This window comes from Chiloscyllium plagiosum, unplaced genomic scaffold, assembly GCF_037043375.1.
Source record: "Chiloscyllium plagiosum isolate Xiang-an unplaced genomic scaffold, Cpla_swu_hap1 HiC_scaffold_8, whole genome shotgun sequence".
Lineage (NCBI taxonomy): Eukaryota > Metazoa > Chordata > Chondrichthyes > Orectolobiformes > Hemiscylliidae > Chiloscyllium > Chiloscyllium plagiosum.
The window spans coordinates 39,015,095-39,034,316 of record NW_028270146.1 but is presented as its reverse complement, the minus strand read 5'-3'; the positions used below and the strand labels follow the sequence as shown (position 1 = coordinate 39,034,316).

Below are 19,222 nucleotides of genomic sequence, written 5' to 3'. Positions count from 1 at the left end.
AATTTATTCAGGTCCAGGAGAAGGTTGGTTAGGGCTGATTAATATTATAATGTTTTGACTTGAGGGGAATAGTATTGTTCTTTTTGCTACACTTATTCAGAGGTAAACACTGGCTGTAGCAAGGGCTGACAAGGTGTGAGGAGAAAGTGAGGTCTGCAGATGCTGGAGATCAAAGTTGAAACTTTATTGCTGGAACAGCACAGTAGGTCAAGGTGTGAGAATGCAGTATTATTAGAAAGGGTTGTTTTAAATTTGGATAGTAAAACATACTATAGAACCACGGTTTTATGAATGAATGAATTGGTAAATTACGGCTTCATAAAGGGTTATGACTGAATGAACAGGAACCTGGTATTAATGAATACAGTGAGCTGGTGAATGAGTTAATAAAGATAACCTATAACACAATATCTCACACCTGTTTGCATTAACTTTCATTTGGCGTAGCCACCCATTCCACCAGCTAGTCTATATCCTTTTTAGATCCATCACTATCTTCCTTGCAGTTCATGATTTGCTTTCTGGTAACATTGTGGACGTGCAGCAATGACCTTGAAAGGATTAAACAGTTACAGTTGTGTTTCTTTTGTAAAATAAGTTGTAAACAGAACAGAAAAGTAGCAAATGCATTCTTGACAGGATTAGGAATGAAACTAGGACAAAGGACTCATCCAGGGAGTGGCTGAGAGAAACAAGGAGGTGACTTATACTGTGCAGTGAGATAATAGAAATCTTATATGGATGAGAATAATATGTCTGGTATGTACACACGGAAACAAAATTAAGGGCAAATATTAGATGTAAGTTTTAAAATTGAGTGATGGTACATGGTTGTGACTGAAGGCTTTTTTTTATACATAAAACTGTCCTAGACTACTCTCCCCTGAATCTAGCAGCAAATTACTGCAGATGCTGGAATTGGTACTGAAAACAACAAATGCTGGAGATCACACAGCATCCATGGAGAGACAGCAAGCTAATGTTTCACGTCTAGATGACCCTTCATCAGAGTTGAAGTAAACTGTGGAGGGGATAGCATTTATGTTATAGTTTGGGGAAGTGAGGGGTTATGGTTGAGGCTAGTGGGTGTACGGTTCTGGTGGAGACAAGATGTTGATAGTTCAGATTAAGTGATCAGAATATGCCTGGACTGTCGCTGACCTCAATACCTCCGGAGATCTTCCTCCCATTGCCTTCAACCTTGTAGTCTCCCAACCTCAGACAGCCCGCTTCTACCTCCTTCCCAAAAATCCACAACCAGACTGCCCTGGTATCAGCCTGTTCCTGCCCCTCTGAGCTCATTTCCTCTTACATTGACTCCATCCTCTCACTACATGTCCAGACCCTGCCCACCTGTATCCGTGATTCTTTTGATGCCCTCCACCATATTGACAATTTCCAGTTACCTGGCCCTATCTACTTCTGTTCACCATGAATGGCCAATCCCTCTATACAGTCGGTTCTGCTATGATGTGTGTTTCTTCAATGCAAAGTGGCTTTAATGTGATTGAGAAATTTTGACAGTTATTTCTAGAATGCGAGCTTTCCTTACCTGTATGGCTGCAATGCAATTCCAGCCCAATTAGTTTAAATGGCAAGGTTTTTCCACAATTTTAACATAACGCAAGATCACACAAAAATGGAACTATCGCGTTAAATCAGAACCAATTATCCCTCCATTCCCCACCAGGATGGTCTGAGAGCTCTCGGCTTCTTCCTCGACCAGAGGCCGAACAATCCCCATCCCCCACCACTCTCCTCCCCCTGGCTGAACTTGCTCTCTCACTGAACAATTTCTCCTGTAATTCAACTCACTTCTGCCGAGTCAAAGTGGCTATGGGCACCTGCATGGGTCCTAGTTAGGCCTGCCTTTTTATGGGGTATGTGGAATGATATTTGTTCCAGTCTTACACTGGCCCCTTCCACAACTTTTTCTTTGGTACATCGATGATTGCTTCATGCTCCCGCTGGGACCTTGAGAACTTCATTCATTTTGCCTCCAATTTCCAATCCTCTATAACTTCCACATCGTCCATTTCTGACACTTTGCTTCCTTTCCTTGACCTCCCTGCCTCTATTTCAGGGAATAAACTGTCCACTGCCATCGCTACCTTCATGACAGTTTGTTACACCCTATGTCCTGCAAGGACCCCATCCCATTCTCCCAGTTCCTTCACCTATGTCACATCTGTTCAGATGATGCCACCTTCCAAAATAGCGCTGCTAACATTACTTGCTTCTTCCCTGATGACTGGTTGACAGGGTCCTCAACCACATTCGACCTACCACCTGTGCTTTTGTCCTTACCCCTTCCCATCACTCACAACAGCATGATTGTGTACTCCTTGTCCTCACTTTTCATACCCCCAGCCTCCACATTCAAAGGATCATTCTGTGCAATTTCAGACAACTCCAGCAGAAGGCCACCACCAAACTCATCTTCCCCTCACTCCCCTATCTGCATTTCGTAGGAATTATTCCCATTGGAACACGCTAGTCCATTCCACAACCACCAACACCACCCCCTCTTCCGCATGCCATCTTCCCATGTAACCACAAAAGGTTACCTCCTCCCTGTTCATCATGCAAGGACTTAAACAATCTTTCTATGGTGAATAAGCATTTCACCTGTACCTCCTCCAATCTTGTGGACTGTATTCGCTGCACCCAATGTGGCCTACTCTACATTGGAGAAACCAAACGCAGACTGCGTGACCGCTTTGCAGAACACCTCCAGTCCATGCATAAGCAGGATCCTGACCTTCCTGCAGCTGGTCATTTTAACACAGTGTCCTGCTCGCATGCCAGATGTCTGTCCATGGTATGCTGCAGTGTTCCAGTGAATCACAGTGCGAACTGGACGAACAACAGCTCATCTTCAGATGAGGCACTTTACAGCATTCTGAACTTAATATTGAGTTCAACACCTTCAAATTGTGAATGATTTCTTCCTTTTCTTTTAGCTTGTCATCATGTCCTCTCTCCCCTTCCCCCATTCCAGTGGGACTGTCTGTCTTTTCAAGTCTGGCAGCAGACACAGCATTGTTCTGCCATTCTCCCATTCCAATCACTTAATCTGAACTATCAACATCTTTCTCCAACTGGTACACGACACCCACTATCCCTAATCCCCACCCCATCTTGCCTCCCTCCAAAATATAACATAAATGTTATCCCCTCCACATTTCACTTCAGCTGTGATGAAGAGTCAGCTGACTGGAAACGTTCGCTTGCTCTCTGACCCGCTGTGATCTCCACAACATTTCTGCAAAACTATTTGTGCCCTCTTTTGTGCAGACAGAACCACTGCAAGTTTTCAACTCTGCTGCTATTTCTTTGTTTCCCCATTATAATTTCCCCGGCTTCTAATTCTGAAACTCTTGGTAGTTTCTCAAGACGCACCACAACAATCTGAATTTAGGAGAACAATAGTGAGAACTTTATTAGTATTATAGAAAACTGAAAACTATTACCAAATACTATTTAAAACAGTTATAGTGCTGCACAATACAACTGAGGGTGTCCTCACTATGAAGCTGGAAGTTTGACTCTACAAGGACTGTGCAGTAATGACTCCTATAATACCATGAACAAAGAGATGCATTTGCAATAGATACGTTGGTGAGAATGAGGTCAAGTAATTTTCTTTTGCTCTTTTTGGTTCTCCTGCAACCATAACAAATTCAGTCTGGCAACTAATTACTTCAGGACCTCACTTGGGGTAGTGTGCTAGAAATCAATTAATCCGAAAAGTTAAAAATTTTATCCACGTGTGCAGAATCCCCCAATTACCTAATTACAACTACTTGTTACAAATAAATAGATTCTAGCTACAGGTAAACAACTGTGAACCATTCCCATATAACTGCGCTAATTAAACCTCTAACACCCTTAAAACATCCCCAACATACACAGACAAAAAGATTTGGGGTGGAGAGAAAAACAGTGAGGGCTGTTGAATAGTCTCTCTCTGCAGTGTTCTTTGGTAGGATCATTTTGGCTTGCCAGGACTTGCTCCTCCTCAGTCTCTCTTCTCCAGGTATTTCCATTTGCTTGCAGGAGGTATCCACAATATGATAGATATTGTGGATACAACTGATAAAAGATAAAACTAGCCATAGAAGCATGTATAAATACGTGAAGAGTAAAAGATTAGGAAAGACAAATGTTGTCCCTTATAGTCAGAAGCTGGGGAAATTATAATAGGGAAACAAAGAAATGGCAGGAGAGTTCCAAACTTCCACACAAAAGATGGCACAAATAATTTCGCAGAAATATTATGAAACCAAATGAGAGGGTAGAATTGAAGGAAAGCAGTGTTCATACAAAAATAGTGCTGGAGAAATTAATGGGATTGAAGTCTGACCTGATAATCTACATCCTAGAATTCTACAGGAAATAGCCATAGAAATATTGGATGCCTTGGTGGTTATCTTCCAAAATTCTATCAACTCTGAAGTAGTTCCTACAGAGTGGTGGGTGGCAAAAGTTACCCCAATATTTAAAAAGGGAGGAAGCAAAACAATTAAAATACCTAACATCTGAGGTGGGGAAAAGTTAGAGTATTATAAAAGGTGTGATAATAAAACATTTGAAAAGCATTAATAGGATTTGACAAAGCCAGCATGGGTTTATGAAAGGCAAATCACGCTTAACAAATCTACTGTATCTTTTTGAGAATACAACTAGTAGAACAGATAAGGGAGAACCAGTGGATGTGCTGTATTTGGATTTTCAGAAGGCTTTGATAAAGACACATTAGAGGTGGTGGGAAAAGTTAAAACACCTGTGTTAGTGGGTAATATATTGGCATAGATTTAGAATTAGTTGACAGACAGGAACCAGATTGAGAGTAAGTAGGCCATTTTCTGAGTGCAGACAGTAAGCAATAGGAGGGTCAGTGGTTACAGCTCCAGCTATTCACCATATTATACATATAAATAAATGACCTGGTTGATGATACAAAACTGGGTGGGGTTGTAAGGAGCCTTGAAGGTGATTTAGACAAATTCAGGAAACAAACGCTTGACAGATGCAGTATAATGTAGCTGAATGTGGCTACACCTTGGTGTGAAAAACTGAAAAGTAGAGTATTATATAAATGGTAATATGGGGAAAAGTGGATGTACAAAGAGATCAGGATGCCATTAGAGGTCTACAGCACAAAAAAGGCCCAATGAGTCTGCACCATCAAAAACAACTACATATTCCATATTCCAGCACTTGGCTCATAGCCTTTTATGCATTTGTATCACAAGGTGCACATCTAAATATTTCTTAAATTCTGTACGATTTCTGTCTCTACACCCTTACAGGCAGTGAGTCCCAGATTGCATAACTCTCTGGGTGAAAAGAATTCCTTGCATCTCTCCTAAACGTTCTGTCCCTTAAATCTATTGCCCTTGGTGTTTCTTGTCATTTACCCTGTCTTTGGCCCTCATCATTTTATACATCTCAATCGTGTCCCCACTTCAGTGTCCTCTGTTTCATGGAAAACACTGAGTCTAACCAGTCTTTCTCTGGAACTAAAACTGTCCAGCCTAGGCAATTTCCTGGTAAATTTCCTCTGCAGTGCATTCACATCCCTCCTAGAATGTAGATTCCAGTTTTGCACACATTACTCTACCTGAGGCCTAACCAATATTTTATACAGTTCCATCATCACCTCCCTGCTCTTAAACTCTATGCCTTGGCTAATAAAAGCAAGAATCCCATATGCCACTTTAACCACTTTGTCTACCTGTCCCACTATCTTAAGGGACCAGTGGACATGCACATCAAGGTCCCGCTGATCCTCAGTTCTTCTGAGGGTCCTGCTGTTCACCATATATTCCATTGCTTTGTTTGTTCTGACCAAATACATCCCCGCACACTTATCTATATGGAATTCCATTTGCCATTCAACAGTCTGTCTATATCCTCCTGTAGTCGAAGGCTACCCTCATTATTTACCACTCCTCCAATGTTTGTATCAGGTTGAACCTGCTGATCAACCCTTCCAAGTCTCATATATACCACAAACAGCAAGGACCCTAACTCTGATCTCTGCAGAACTCCACTGGACACAGACTTCTAGTCACAAAAAAACCCCATTACTCTCTGCTTCCTGCCACTCAGCCAAATCTGTATCCAATATTCCTTGGATCCCATGAGCTCTTATCTTTGCTATCAGTCTCCCATGCAAGACCTTATCAAAAGTCTGGTCAAAGTAGACATTGAAGGCATTGCTCTCATCAACAAACCTGGTTATCCATTTGAAAAATTCAGTTACGTAGGTGAGACATGACCCTTCCTTAACAAAACCATGCTGACTATTCTTAATTAATCCCTACTTCTCCAAGAGCAGATTAATTCTGTTCCTCAGAATTGCTTCTAATAGTTTTCCCAGCACTGAGGTTCGACCAACTGACCTGTAGTTTCCTGGTTATCTTTTGCTCCCTTTTCAAATAATGACATCACACTGCTGTCCTCCAGTCCTCTAGCAATCTCTCCTATGGCCAGGGACAAATTGAGATTTATTGCAAATGCCCCTGTGATTTCCACCTTTGCCTCACTAAACAACATAGGTTAGATTTCATTTGGCTCTGGAGAAGGATGAGAGGAGATCTGATTGAAACGTATAAAATTCTAACAGGAGTGGACAGCCTTGATGCAGGGAAGATGTCCTCCCTTGTTGTGAATTCTAGAACCAGTGGTCACAGTCTCAGGATATGGGGTAGGCGTTTTAGGACTGCAATAAGAAAAAATATCTTCACTTGACGGCTCTTGAACCTGTTGAATTTTCTACCACAGAAGACTATGGAGGCCACGTCACTGAATACATTCATGAAAAGACGGAGAAATATTTAAATTTTGGAGGCACTGAGGGTTTTTTTAATTGATTCTGGGATGTGGCATTGCTTGAGCTGCTGCAGCTCACCTACTGTGGGTTGACCCACAATGCTATGAGGGAGGGAATTTCAGGATCTTGATCCAGCGACAGAGAAGGAACAGCGATATTATCCAAATCAGGACGGTGAGTGGCTTAGAGGGGAACCTGAAGGTGGTGGTGTTCCCATGTATCTGCTGCACTTGACCTCCTAGATCGAAGTGGTAATGAATTAAAAAGGCACTGATTGAGGATCTTTGGTGAATTTCTGCAGTACATCTTGGAGATAGCAGTACGCTGCTACCCAGTTTGATGCTTGTGCTTGTAGCGTCAATCAGTGGGCTGCTTTGTCCCGGATGGTGCCAGCTTCTTGAGTGTTGTTGCAAATGTGCTCATCCAGGCAAGTGGGTGACTCCTGACTTGTGCCTTGTACATGGTGGGCAGGCTTTAGGGAGTCACAAGGTGAGTTACTCACTGCAGTATTCCTGGCCTTTGACCTGCTTTTCTAGCCACTGTGTTTACGCGATGAGTACAGTTGAGTTTCTGGTCAATGATAACCTCCAGAATGTTGATAGTGGGGGGCACAGTGATGGTAACACAGTTGAATACCAAGGAGTAGTGGTTAGATTGTCTCTTATTGGTGATGGTCATAGCTTGGTACTTGTGTGGTGTGAACATTACTTGCCACTTGTCAGCCCAAGCCTGGATATTGTCCAGATCTTGATGCATTTGAATATAGACTGCTTTAGTATCTGAGGAGTTGCGAATGGTGCTGAATGTTCTGCAGTCATTGGTGAAAATCCCCACTTCTGACCATATGAAGGGGGAGGAAGGGCATTGATGAAGTAGCTGAAGATGATTGGGCCTAGGACAGTATCCTATAGATGACTGACCAACAACCACCATCATCTTCCTATGTGCCAGGTATGATTCCAACCAGTGAATAGTTTGCCTCTGATGTCCATTGATTCCAATTTTGCCAGGGCTCCTTGATGCCACACTCAGTCAAATGCAGCCTTGATGACAAGGGCTGTCACCCTCAACTCACCTTTCAAATTCAGCTGTTTTGTCCATGTTGGAACTAAGATTGTAATGACGCCAGGAGCTCATTGGTCCTGGTGGAACCCAAACTGGGCATTGCTGAGCAGGTGCTACTTGATGACACCTTCCTGATGATCACTTTACTGATGATCAAGATAGACTGTTGAGGTGGTAATTGGCTGGGTTGGATTTGTCCAGCTTTTTATGTACAGGACAAACCTGGGCAATTATCCATATTATTGGGTTGATGACAGTGTTGTAACTGTATTGGAACAGCTTGGCTAGGGTAGCGGTAAATTCTGGACTGTACTATTGCTGGAACTTTGTCAGCATCCTTAGCTTTTGCAGTATCCAGTGTCTGCAACCGTTTCTTGATATCATGGTATGAATCAATTACTGTATCTGTAATGCTGGGGATGACTGGAGGAGGCTGAGATGGATCATCCACTTGGCACTTATGGTTAAAGATTACTGTGAAAGCTTCAGCTTTATCTTTTACAATGAGCTGCTGGGCTCTTTCATCATTGAGGATGGGAATATTTGTGGACCCTCCTTCTCCAGTGAGTTGTTTAATTGTCCACCACCCTTCATGACTGGATATGGCAGGACTGCAGAGCTGAGGTCTGATCCATTGGTCGTGGGATTGCTTAGATCACTATCACTTGCTGCTTATTTTGTTTGGAATTCAAGTAGTCCTGTTTGTGGCCTCACCAGGTTGATACCTTATCTTCAGGTGTGCCTGGTACTGCTGGCATGCCCTCCTACACTCTTCATCGAACCGGAATTGATCCCTTGGCTTGATGGTAATGGTCGAATGGGGGATATGCTGGACCATGAGGTTACAGATTGTGGCTGGTGTATGTTCTACTCTGGCCGACAGTTTCTCATGGATGCCCAGTCTTGAGTTGGTAGATCAGTTTGAAGTCTATCCCATTTAGCATGGTGATAGTGCCACATAACATAATGGAGGTCATTCTTAATGTGAAGGCAGGACTTTATCTCCACAAGGACTGTGCAGTGATCACTCTTACCAATACTGTCATAGATAGATGCATCTGCAACTGGCAGACTGGTAAGGATGAGGTCAAGTATGTTTTTCCCTCTTTTTGGTTCCCTCACCACCTGCCGCAGCCCCAGTCTAGCAACTGTGTCTTTTAGGACCCAGCTAGCTCAATCAGTAGTACTGTTGCCACGCAACTCTTGTTGGTGAACATTGAAATCCTCCATCCAGTGTACATTTTGTGTCCTTGCCTACTTGAGTGCTTCCTCTATGTATTGTTCAACATTGAGAAGTACCAATTCATCAGCTAGAGGATGGTACGTGGTAATCAGCAGGAGGTTTCCTTGTCTATTTTCAACCTGAAGTCACGTGACTTCATGACATCCAGAATAAACGTTGAGGACTCCTACAGCAACTCCTTCCAGATTGAAAACCTCTGTGCTAGCCAGCTCTGCCAGTGGAATAGACATATCCAGGGATGGCGATGGTGGTGTCTGAAATATAGTCATACTCATGGAATCATACCTGACATATAATGTCAGGCTGTTGCTTGACTAGTCTTTAAGACAACTCTCCCAATTTTTGCAATGGCCCCCAGATGTTAGAAAGAAGGATTTTGCAGGGTTGACCAGGAATATTTTTGATGTTATCTTTTTCCAGTGCCTAGGTCCATGCCAGTTTGTCTGGTTTCATTTCTTTGAGACTTTGTAGTGGTTGGTACAACTGAAGGCTTGCTAGGCCATTTCAGGGGACAATTAAAAGTCAACCGCATTGCCATGGATCTGGACTCTCATGTAGGTCATATCAGGTGAGGATGAAAGATTTCCTTCCCAGAAGGACATTAGTGAACCAGATGGGTTTTTCTGATGATGGACAATGATTTAACGGTCATCCGTAGATTCTTAAATCTAGACTTTTTTTTGGGTATGGGGCGTCGGCCAAAACATGGTATTCAGATAGTGGATCAAGGAGATTCAGTCGGGAGGTGGAATGATGATCAGCTATATAGCAATGCAGGCTTTGAAGTAGGTTCAGTCCTACCATTTCTGAATTTCAAACCAGTTTAGTTGTATCCCTCCAAAAGCTTCTGACTTTTATCTCAAAGTTAGAGACTTTGTCACATGTTTCTGGTTAGCATGGTAACTGCCCATTAGAAGTTTAAGCCAAGTGCCCTGGAAGTTTATACTCAATGTGCCAGGAATTCCAAAAGGACCTGACATAGACCTTTTAGTGCATAACCCACCCCTCCACCTCCTGCCTGTTAAGAGTGGATACCAAAATCCATGACACTGTCCTGAGAAAGCAAAAGTTATCCCTGACCTCTCAATAGACATACCTCTCGTCTACTTTAAGAACCAGCTAATCTGTTGTCATAACACTGCTGTTGGTGGTCTGTCCACAAATTGGGTGCCGTGGTTCCATGTCATGGGCTTCAACTTGGTTGAAACATCCAGTGTGTGAAAATGATGTTATATAATTGGAATTTATGTTGGGGTGGCACAGTGGCTTGAACTGCTGCCTCACAGCGCCAAGGACCATGGTTTAATTCCTGCCTCGGGTGACTGTGTGGAGTTTGCACATTCCCTGTGTCTGTGTGGGTTTGCTCTGGTTTCCTCCCACAATCACAAAGACGTGCAGGTAGGGTGAATTGGCTATGCTAAATTGTACATAGTATCTGGTGCTTTAGTCAGGGGTAAATATACGGTAGGGGAATGGGTCTGGGTGGGTTACTCTTCGGAGGGTCGGTGTGGACTTAGTGGGCCGAAGGGCCTGTTTCCCTACTGTGGGGAATCTAACCTAATTAACTTTCGTTCAGCATTACTCCACTTACAGTAAGCTGGATCTGTTGGCTGATCAGCCCCGCGTTTCGAAACGCGATGTGAGCGCGGTTTTGGATTGCGCGCGGGGGTGGAGGAGAAGATTGGCGCGACTGACAGCCCGTAGTTTCCCCGGCTGCTGCGCCGTTGCCGAGACACCGACACGGAGAAGGAGGTCGGGTCCGGGCCGAGGAGCCATACTACAGCGATGGAAATAGGAACTGAAATCAGCCGCAAGATCAGAGTGAGTGTTGACCCTGGCCCTGTCCTCGATTCCCCCAAACCGTGAAGCGGAGGGCCCCAGGCCCCGGGCCCTCGCCCCCGGGTCTGGGCTGTTGTCCGGCCTGCGGCCTGGGTGGGAGGGGAGAAGCTCTCATGTTTGTTTTTGGTTTCCAGCTCGGAGCTCAGGCGGGGAAACCGGCGGAGCGGCCTCCATCCGGTCATTGCTTTGGGGGGGAAAAAACCCCAAGTGGGTTTGCTGGAGGCGGCCCCGAGTGTCTCACTGTTCATGTCTAACAATAGTTTGGTTCGGTGGGTCTCTGCCAAACTAAAGGATGTACAATCGTTAGCCGCTCGGGTTCCCGAGTTTGAAACCGTGGTTTTTGTTTCACCCATTATCTTTGAATGTTTCCGGTTTATATTTTGAAATCTCCAAACCTGTCGCTTCCTCGGGTCTCTGTGATAAACGGGGACGGTGGGGAAACGTGCGACCAGCAAGTGGTGTACGGCAGAGATGGCCCCCCCTTGGCCCAGGAATTTGGTGTGCGGATGCCTGCGGTACAAATAAAAGTTTTAAAACAAACCTATTTGCTCGCCTCCTGTCCACTGTCAGCAAAGGTCGCGAGGTGTTTCTTCAAAGAAGAAAAAAACTTATAGAGCTTTTATTCATGGAGTAAGGGTGGCGTTGGCGACGAGCGTGAATTGTAAATTGCCCTTTACAATGTGGAGTTGCACTGAAGCTTGAACAACTTAATGGCTTGTTAGATTATTTCAAGGAGCAGTTAAGAGTCAGTCACGTTGCTGACTTAACTCAGTTAAAAATCACACCAGGTTATAGTCCAACAGTTTGATTTAGTGCCTCCAAATACTGTAAACCTATTGGACTATAACCTGGTGTTGTGTGATTTTTAATTCTGTATACCCCAGTCCAACACCACCTCCAAATCTAAGTTAATTATGTAGACCAGACCAGGTAAGGTTGACAGATTCCTTCCTTAAAGGACATTGAACCAGATTTGTTCTTGTGACAATCTGACAGGAGCATAGTCGCTATATAGTTCTTTTAGAATTGTGCATCAAACAATTTTTCTTCACTCAATTCAGATTCCGTGACTGTCATGAGATTTGAGTTCATTCATCCAAATTGTTCATACATGTTATGTGAATAATTATTACTTCAGTCATGTCACTGCTCTAGTACTGTCCTGAATATTGCAATATTTATTTCTGAGCTTGGCTAGATTTCTAATTTGAATGTAGAAATTCTACTGGTAGCTACTAATTATCACATTGTGATGGTTTGGTGAGTTTTAAGATTTGTTGCTCAGGTTGAGGTTCTGGTGTAGGTTTGCTTGCTGAGCTGGAAGGTTTGTTTTCAGATGTTTCGTCACCATACTAGATAACATCTTCAGTGAGCCTTCAGATGAAGCATTGGTAGTGTAGCCTGCTTTCTATTTATATGTTTGGGTTTTTTCAGTTGGCAATGTCATTTCCTATGGTGATGTCATTTCCTGTTCTTTTTCTGAAGGGGTGGTAAATGAGATCCAAGTCAGTGTTTGTTGATAGAGTTCCAGAGTGACTTGGATCCCGTTTACCACCCTGTGCAAAAAAGAAAAGGAAATGACATCACCAACCCAAGGAAACTCAAACATATAATTAGAAAGCGCTTCATCCGAAGGCTCACTGAAGATGTTACCTAGTATAGTGATGAAACATCTGAAAATGAACCTTCCAGCTCAGCAAACAAACCTACATCCAGATGCTGATGCTTTCTTTCTGAGTTCAGAACATGACTATTCTAACTTGAAACATATTGTGACTTTAAATGTAAAACATTTTGAGCTGTTTGAGTTTGCAACAAAGTTTGAGTGTACAACATTCTGACAAGGCAAGTCCCAATCTAAGACTTGAACACAAAACTCTGGGCTGATGTTGCAGTGCAGTACTGAGGAAGAACAACATTGGTGATGCCATCCTTCAGATCATATGCTAAATTTGGGTCCTACTTATGTTACTACTTTATAAGCTGCATGTGGTAATCAGTCCAGGGCCAGGATGACATCACATGGTCAGCCATGAAGACTCGGCAAGCAGCAGCATGCAAGACCATGGGTGTTTACATAAGTTGTTCTGTAACTGCAGGTTCTCACTTTGTCTAACAAGTCTGTTTTGAGATTTCAATCCATACTATCTGCTAGTCCAGTTAGAACTGTAATCCTTTGTTAAGGAACAACACACAAAAAAAAGTAATCAGTTGTGATTTTTGTATGAACAAAAAGACAGTGATGCAAACAAATAGAGGCTTGAAGCAGTGCAAAAGTTACATTTACCTTGGAACACAGAAAAATACATCAGTATCCAAATAATACTGGCTAAACAGTAAATACTTGATGTGTGAGATGATCAGATGAGTGGTATCTGTGAACAGCAAGTTGTTTCCAAACAGCTGTAGAAGCTACAGGGTCACCAAGACAACCTCAGGTGTAATTCCCATCCAAAAAGATCAAGCGCACAAAACATTTGAGCTGAAGACCAAACTAGCACAGGGATGAATTAAGAAAAACAGCAGTTGCATTGTGGAATCTCTGCACATGTCAGGGTCATTTACTATAAATCCTCTACATGTTGATAATTTTTGTAAAACAGGGAAACATCAGGAAGCTGACTACTAAATTTCCTAGCATGAATTGACAAGCCATAGATATTGTATCTGAGTGTAGGTTTTACAAAGAAATTATGGAGCAGTGCTTTTTTGAAAATCAACATAAGCAAGTGGTGAAAACAAAAGAGCCATTCAAAACAAGGAGCTACATAGGCTAATCGGAAAAGGATCAATGAGATCCTATTAAACATTGGGAAGTGATGGAAGATAATTTTTTGTAAAAGTGAATTTCAGAATTCATCATTTAGGGCTGATGTTTTAGAGGCAATGCCACAAGAATTGGTTGATTGGTATGTCAGTAGATACGGAGATAAGTGCAAGGACAGTAATTGCTCAGAAGCTGAGCTATATGAGTGGATAATAGAGCTGCTTAGAGAAATTTAGCTGTAGGCTGTGCCATTATGATAGATCTCCTATCCCAATACCATATTCACACTTTCTCCCCACGCCCCCTGATACCTTTAAAATCTAAACATTCATCTATCTATCTCTTGAATATATTCAGTGACTTGGTCTCCACAGCCTTCTGTGGCAGAGAATTCAACAGGTATGTTAGCTTTTCATTGCAGAAATCTTTCCTAATCTCAATCCTAAATTACCTACCCTGTACCCTGAAATTGTGTCCCCTGCTAAGGAAAAGATCCTCCCTGCATCTAATTAGTCCAACTCTGCACAGATTCTGTATGTTTCAATCAAGTGCCCTCTTATCTGTCCAAACTCTCTATTGAATATAAGCCCAGTTAAATCAATCTCTCCTCAGAACACAGTCCCACCATCCCCAGTATCCGCCTAGCGACTTGCTGCATTCACTCTTGGCAATTGTATCATTTCTTAGGTAGGGAGACCAAAACTCCTCCAGTTACTCAGCTGTGGTCTTACCAAGGCCTTAAATAACTACAGTAAGACATAGTTATTTCTGAATTCAAATAGTTTTCAAATATTTCCAAAAAGACCTGTTGAAGAAAAAGAGGTCATGACAGTGACACTGCTAATTAAGATGGCAGAAAATATGAAGCCATTGTAACCGGACAGCAACGTCTTGGTAAGTATTAGGCAGGCACATTTAACAGAATTGGACCAACACTCAGACGTTTACAACACAGAATGGTGCCAATCAACTTGTTGTCTACATTTAGTTAACAGATTTAACTACATTAATCTCATTTTCCAACTCTTGGCCTATTGCCTTAGAGATCATGACAACATGAGTGAATATCTAAATAATGCGTAAATGAGAGTTTTTTACTCTGCCACCCTTTTAGGGAGTGAGTTCCAGACTCCCACTTTTCTCTGGATGAAAACATTTCTTCTTGACTCTGCTCTTGGCCTTCTACCTCTTAATTTAAACCTGAGTCCCCTGATTATTGACCTCTACTAGTAGGAACAACTGTCTAACCATCTTATCTATACTCCTCAATCATTAGATACCTCTATTAGGTCTCCTCTCAATCTTCACTACCCCAAGGAAAAGAACTCCAGCCTGTCCAATCTTGCTTCATAGCTCTGACCCTCCAATCAAGGCAGCATTCTGATAAATCACATCTGCACCTTTTCTTGTGCCATCACATTGTTCCTATAATCTAATGACCATAATCTCTCACATTAGTCTAGTTGTGACGTTTTTATACAGATCCAGTATAACCTCACTCCTCCTGTATTCTATTGTTCAGTTGATAATGACAATTAATCCATCTTCTTAACTATCTATTTACCTGCTCTGCTATGTTCAGGAATCAGTGGATATGCATAACAAGGTCATGCTGATCTTCAGTACTTCACAGGGTTCTAACTTTTTAATGTGGTCCATTGCCTGTTAGCTGTGTCATGTGCATTACCACGTACCTTTCCACCTTGAATTCCATTTGCTAATGCTCTACCTCCTGATTAATCTGTTGATATCCTCCTGCAGTTTACAGCTATCTTCCTCACTAGTTACCATTCTACCAATTTTCATGGCATTCATAAATGTCCTGATTGTGCCCCTACATTTAAGCCCATATCATTAATGTACACCATATATGGCAAGGTGCCCAGCAGTGAACTCTGCAGCATCACACTAGAAACAGACTTCCAGTCATAGAAACATTGACTTATAATCACTGATTGCTTCCTGCCTGTCAGCCATTTTGTCCTTTTTACATCATTCGTGGGACTTAGGCCATTCTCACTGGCCAGCATTTAATTGCCTATCTCTAGTTGTACTTGCAGTGGTGGTAAGCTGCCGTCTTGAACTGCTACAAGTCCAAATGCTGTAGGTAGACCTACAGTGGTGTCGAGGTGGAACTCTTGGATCCTATGGGCTTTAACTTTGTTGACAGTCTGTTTTGAGGGATCGTATCAAAAGCCTTCTTAGGGTGCATGTAAATCACATTAAATTTTGTTAAATGCAACATTTTCTTAACAAATCTATGCTGATTATGCCTGATTAATCTGTGTCTCTCTAAGTGAACATATATTCTGTCCCTCAGCATTCCATGCTAAATTGCCAGTAGTGTTAGGTGAAGGGGTAAATGTAGGGGAATGGGTATGGGTGGGTTGCTCTTCGGAGGGTCGGTGTGAAGTTGTTGGGCCAAAGGGCTTCCACACTGTAAGTAATCTAAAACTTCCCACTGCAGAGATTACACCACAGGATACTGAAAACAAGTAATTTCCATGGGAAGTGCAGATTGTTGTATCTGACACAAGCCTGTTCTGCACTCCAGAATCTTCGCAAGTCATGCAGCTGCAAAAGACCCACTAGAGCTCACTTATGCGAGAAGCCTTGTTATAAAGGTGCAACCACTGAATATAATAAGACACAAACAAAAGATTGTAGCAGCGACAAGGCCCAGCATCTGCATAAGCGCAAAAACAGACATTAGGTTTACAACAAGACAGACCGGGGTGAAGACTAGAGTTGAAGAACATTCAGTCTAAAGCTAAACAAGCTTTCCATAATATGGATGTGACACATCGTGTGAACAAAATCACTTAGAACCTTTTGTCACTATTGACATAATTACCTGAAGAAAATTTGTCAAACGCATGTTCAAGACTGGTATCAATATTAGAGCTAGTGCAAACATCCAGTCAAAATTCCAAATACTAACTCCCTGGATTGTGAGAAAGTTAAAGATACAACCTCCACAAGTAAAACTGATGGCATGTGATGAGTTGCATATCCTTCGTGTTGGAGTATTCACCATGCAATGCAGTTATAGCAGTTCTACGTGGAAACTACAGTATTTTACCTGGTGGACATGAAAGGACCAACAATAATAAGACTGCCAGCCTGTATAGATCTCAACATTATAACCTTTCATAAAATTACCAGTCACAGCAGAAGATGGAAGGACTGCTCACATTGAATTGGTCCAGGATTTGCAACAGTAATACTTGCGTGGACTCGACACCACAGGAAACTTTAAAGATCATGTTATATTACATCTCCAAAAGTTCTGTCAGCCTGGAAGTTGGTCGACTCTCCCAGAAAGTCCAACATTCACACAGGAGAAAAGCTTATGAGTAAGCCTGACCAAATGGAGCGTAATGGTATAATCCATAATACACACCAGCTCAGACTGGAATGGTTCTACGTTGTGCATTCTAAAAAAAGATGGCATCAAGGTATGTTTGAATCTGAGATCTCTAGACTTTTAAAAATATGCTCATGAAAATTTTCAACATTAGGAAAATTGAATGACAAATTCATAGGAACTAAATTCTTTACAAGTCTGGATGCCAAGAATGCATGTTCCTTTACTTGGCAAAGGAAGCTCAACAAATCACTACTTTCAGAACACCATTTGAAATATATTGCTTCCAGAGACCAAGTTACAATCTGTCAGGCAGGATCTGTTCCAACAGCATATGGGCAGAATTAAAGAATTTGTGGACGAATATGAATTGCTGATGATTTTTACTATCACTATGTCAAGGAGGAGCACAACATTACACTCACTGACAATAGTGCGCCATGAAGTATTTGTCTTCAACAGCAAGAAGTGAATGCATGTCAGATCATTTTGTTTTTGGCTCTATTCAGATTATAGGATCAGCTTGATCTAGGCAAACTTAAAGACACATGCTTACATTCCAAGTCAAAGAACACCTCCAGCGATATTGCTGATATATTTTAACTTCTCAGCACATACCTACAAACTGTTCTAATCAACATTAGAAAGCTGTTAAGGATAGAAGTCCTGTGGTGTTGTCGATAGAAACATGTATCCTACAAATCTGACCGATGGAAGAAGACACTCCTGAAAGTCATTACATCATGCCAGATTGCAAACAAGTCATGTCAAGAGCAGTTTTTTTATTCCAACGTAGAGCATGAAATACATGTTTAGTTGTTACGTATCCCAAGATGTTGTACATATCTGTTCCATAAGGAATTCATTGGAAACCGATCATGAACCATTGAAAAGAATTTGGGGAAAGTCAGAATGAACCAGTTAAACTACAGCTACTCCAGACTAATGCAAATTTTGATGTCTGCTTTAGTTTTGGTAGCAAAATGGCTACCTCAGATATATTAAGCAAATTACCAAATCTAATAAGGATGCAGAAACTGCAGTAGATTTACAAGTAGATCTTGTAGCCTACTAAGTGGAAAATGTGCTTAAGGTCAATATTTGGTGCATTTTGATCAGTGCGAATGCAACCAACTTCAAGAAGGAACAGCTATTGTTTCATGACTGACAACACAGGGAAAGTTATCATAGAAGGATGGCCTGACATTTAGTCATTTCAAGGTGAACTTAATATCTCAAGAAGTGTTATTTTATTTAACAGAAAGCAAGTGTTTGTGCCCAAAGCACTGTAATAGTTACTCTGAGGCATATGGGCATAGAGCAAATAAAAGCCATAGCAATGGATACTGTATTGATCCCTGGCAAATACAATAACATCAAGAAGGTAATAAGGATTTGTGAGGTATGCTGGAGTCACCAGTGAAAAAGCTGGATCATCTTATTTGTGCGCTATACCACCAGGTATAGGCTTATAATTACCAACTGAGTTCATGTTTGGAAGACAAGCTAAGCTATCGCAAGTCCAAGTTGGAAAAGTAAAAAATCATGAAGATAGCACATGATCAACATGCAGGTGTGGTAGTACCTAGAGTCAAGATTAGAGTGGTGCTGCAAAAGCACAGCAGGTCAGGCAGCATCTGAGGAGCAGGAAAATCGATGTTTCCTGATGAAGGGCTTTTGCCCGAAACATCGATTTTCCTGCTTCTCGGATGCTGCCTGACCTGCAGTGCTTTTCCAGCACCATTCTAATCTTGACTCTAATCTCCAGCATCTGCAGTACCCACTTTCGCCCTGTGGTAGTACCTAATCTACGTGTAGATCAGAATCATATGTCCTACCCAAGAAACCTGGTAGTGAGATATTCAAAGTGTACAGTGAGCCTAGATTCTTCAAAGTGACGGACCAACATTTGAGGAGAAATTGAAACCAACTCTGGAAACTGTACAGTTCTGCAAGTGTGTACAGAGCACACACACAACTATGTTCAGATGATCAGTCAAGAACATGCAAGTATGAAGTCTGATCTCCCAAAGCCACTCCCTGATGGCAGGAGAGGAGATGCTATGCTACTGTTTTCAGAGTTGACAATGCTAACGAGTC

The 19,222-nt window shown here is 42.1% G+C and overlaps 1 protein-coding gene across 3 annotated transcripts in view; it reads left to right on the top strand.

Moving 5' to 3' along the window:
* The first annotated feature begins 10,855 nt into the window (after positions 1–10,855).
* Positions 10,856–19,222, top strand: part of zc3h14 (zinc finger CCCH-type containing 14) — a 54,363-nt gene continuing 45,996 nt past the window's right edge. For all 3 annotated transcript variants that reach the window (XM_087989720.1, XM_087989719.1, XM_087989721.1), the window contains exon 1: positions 10,856–10,970. In XM_087989720.1, coding sequence (XP_087845846.1) covers positions 10,935–10,970 — 36 coding nt within the window. In that variant the 5' untranslated portion in view covers positions 10,856–10,934. The remainder of the gene's footprint in view (positions 10,971–19,222) is intronic.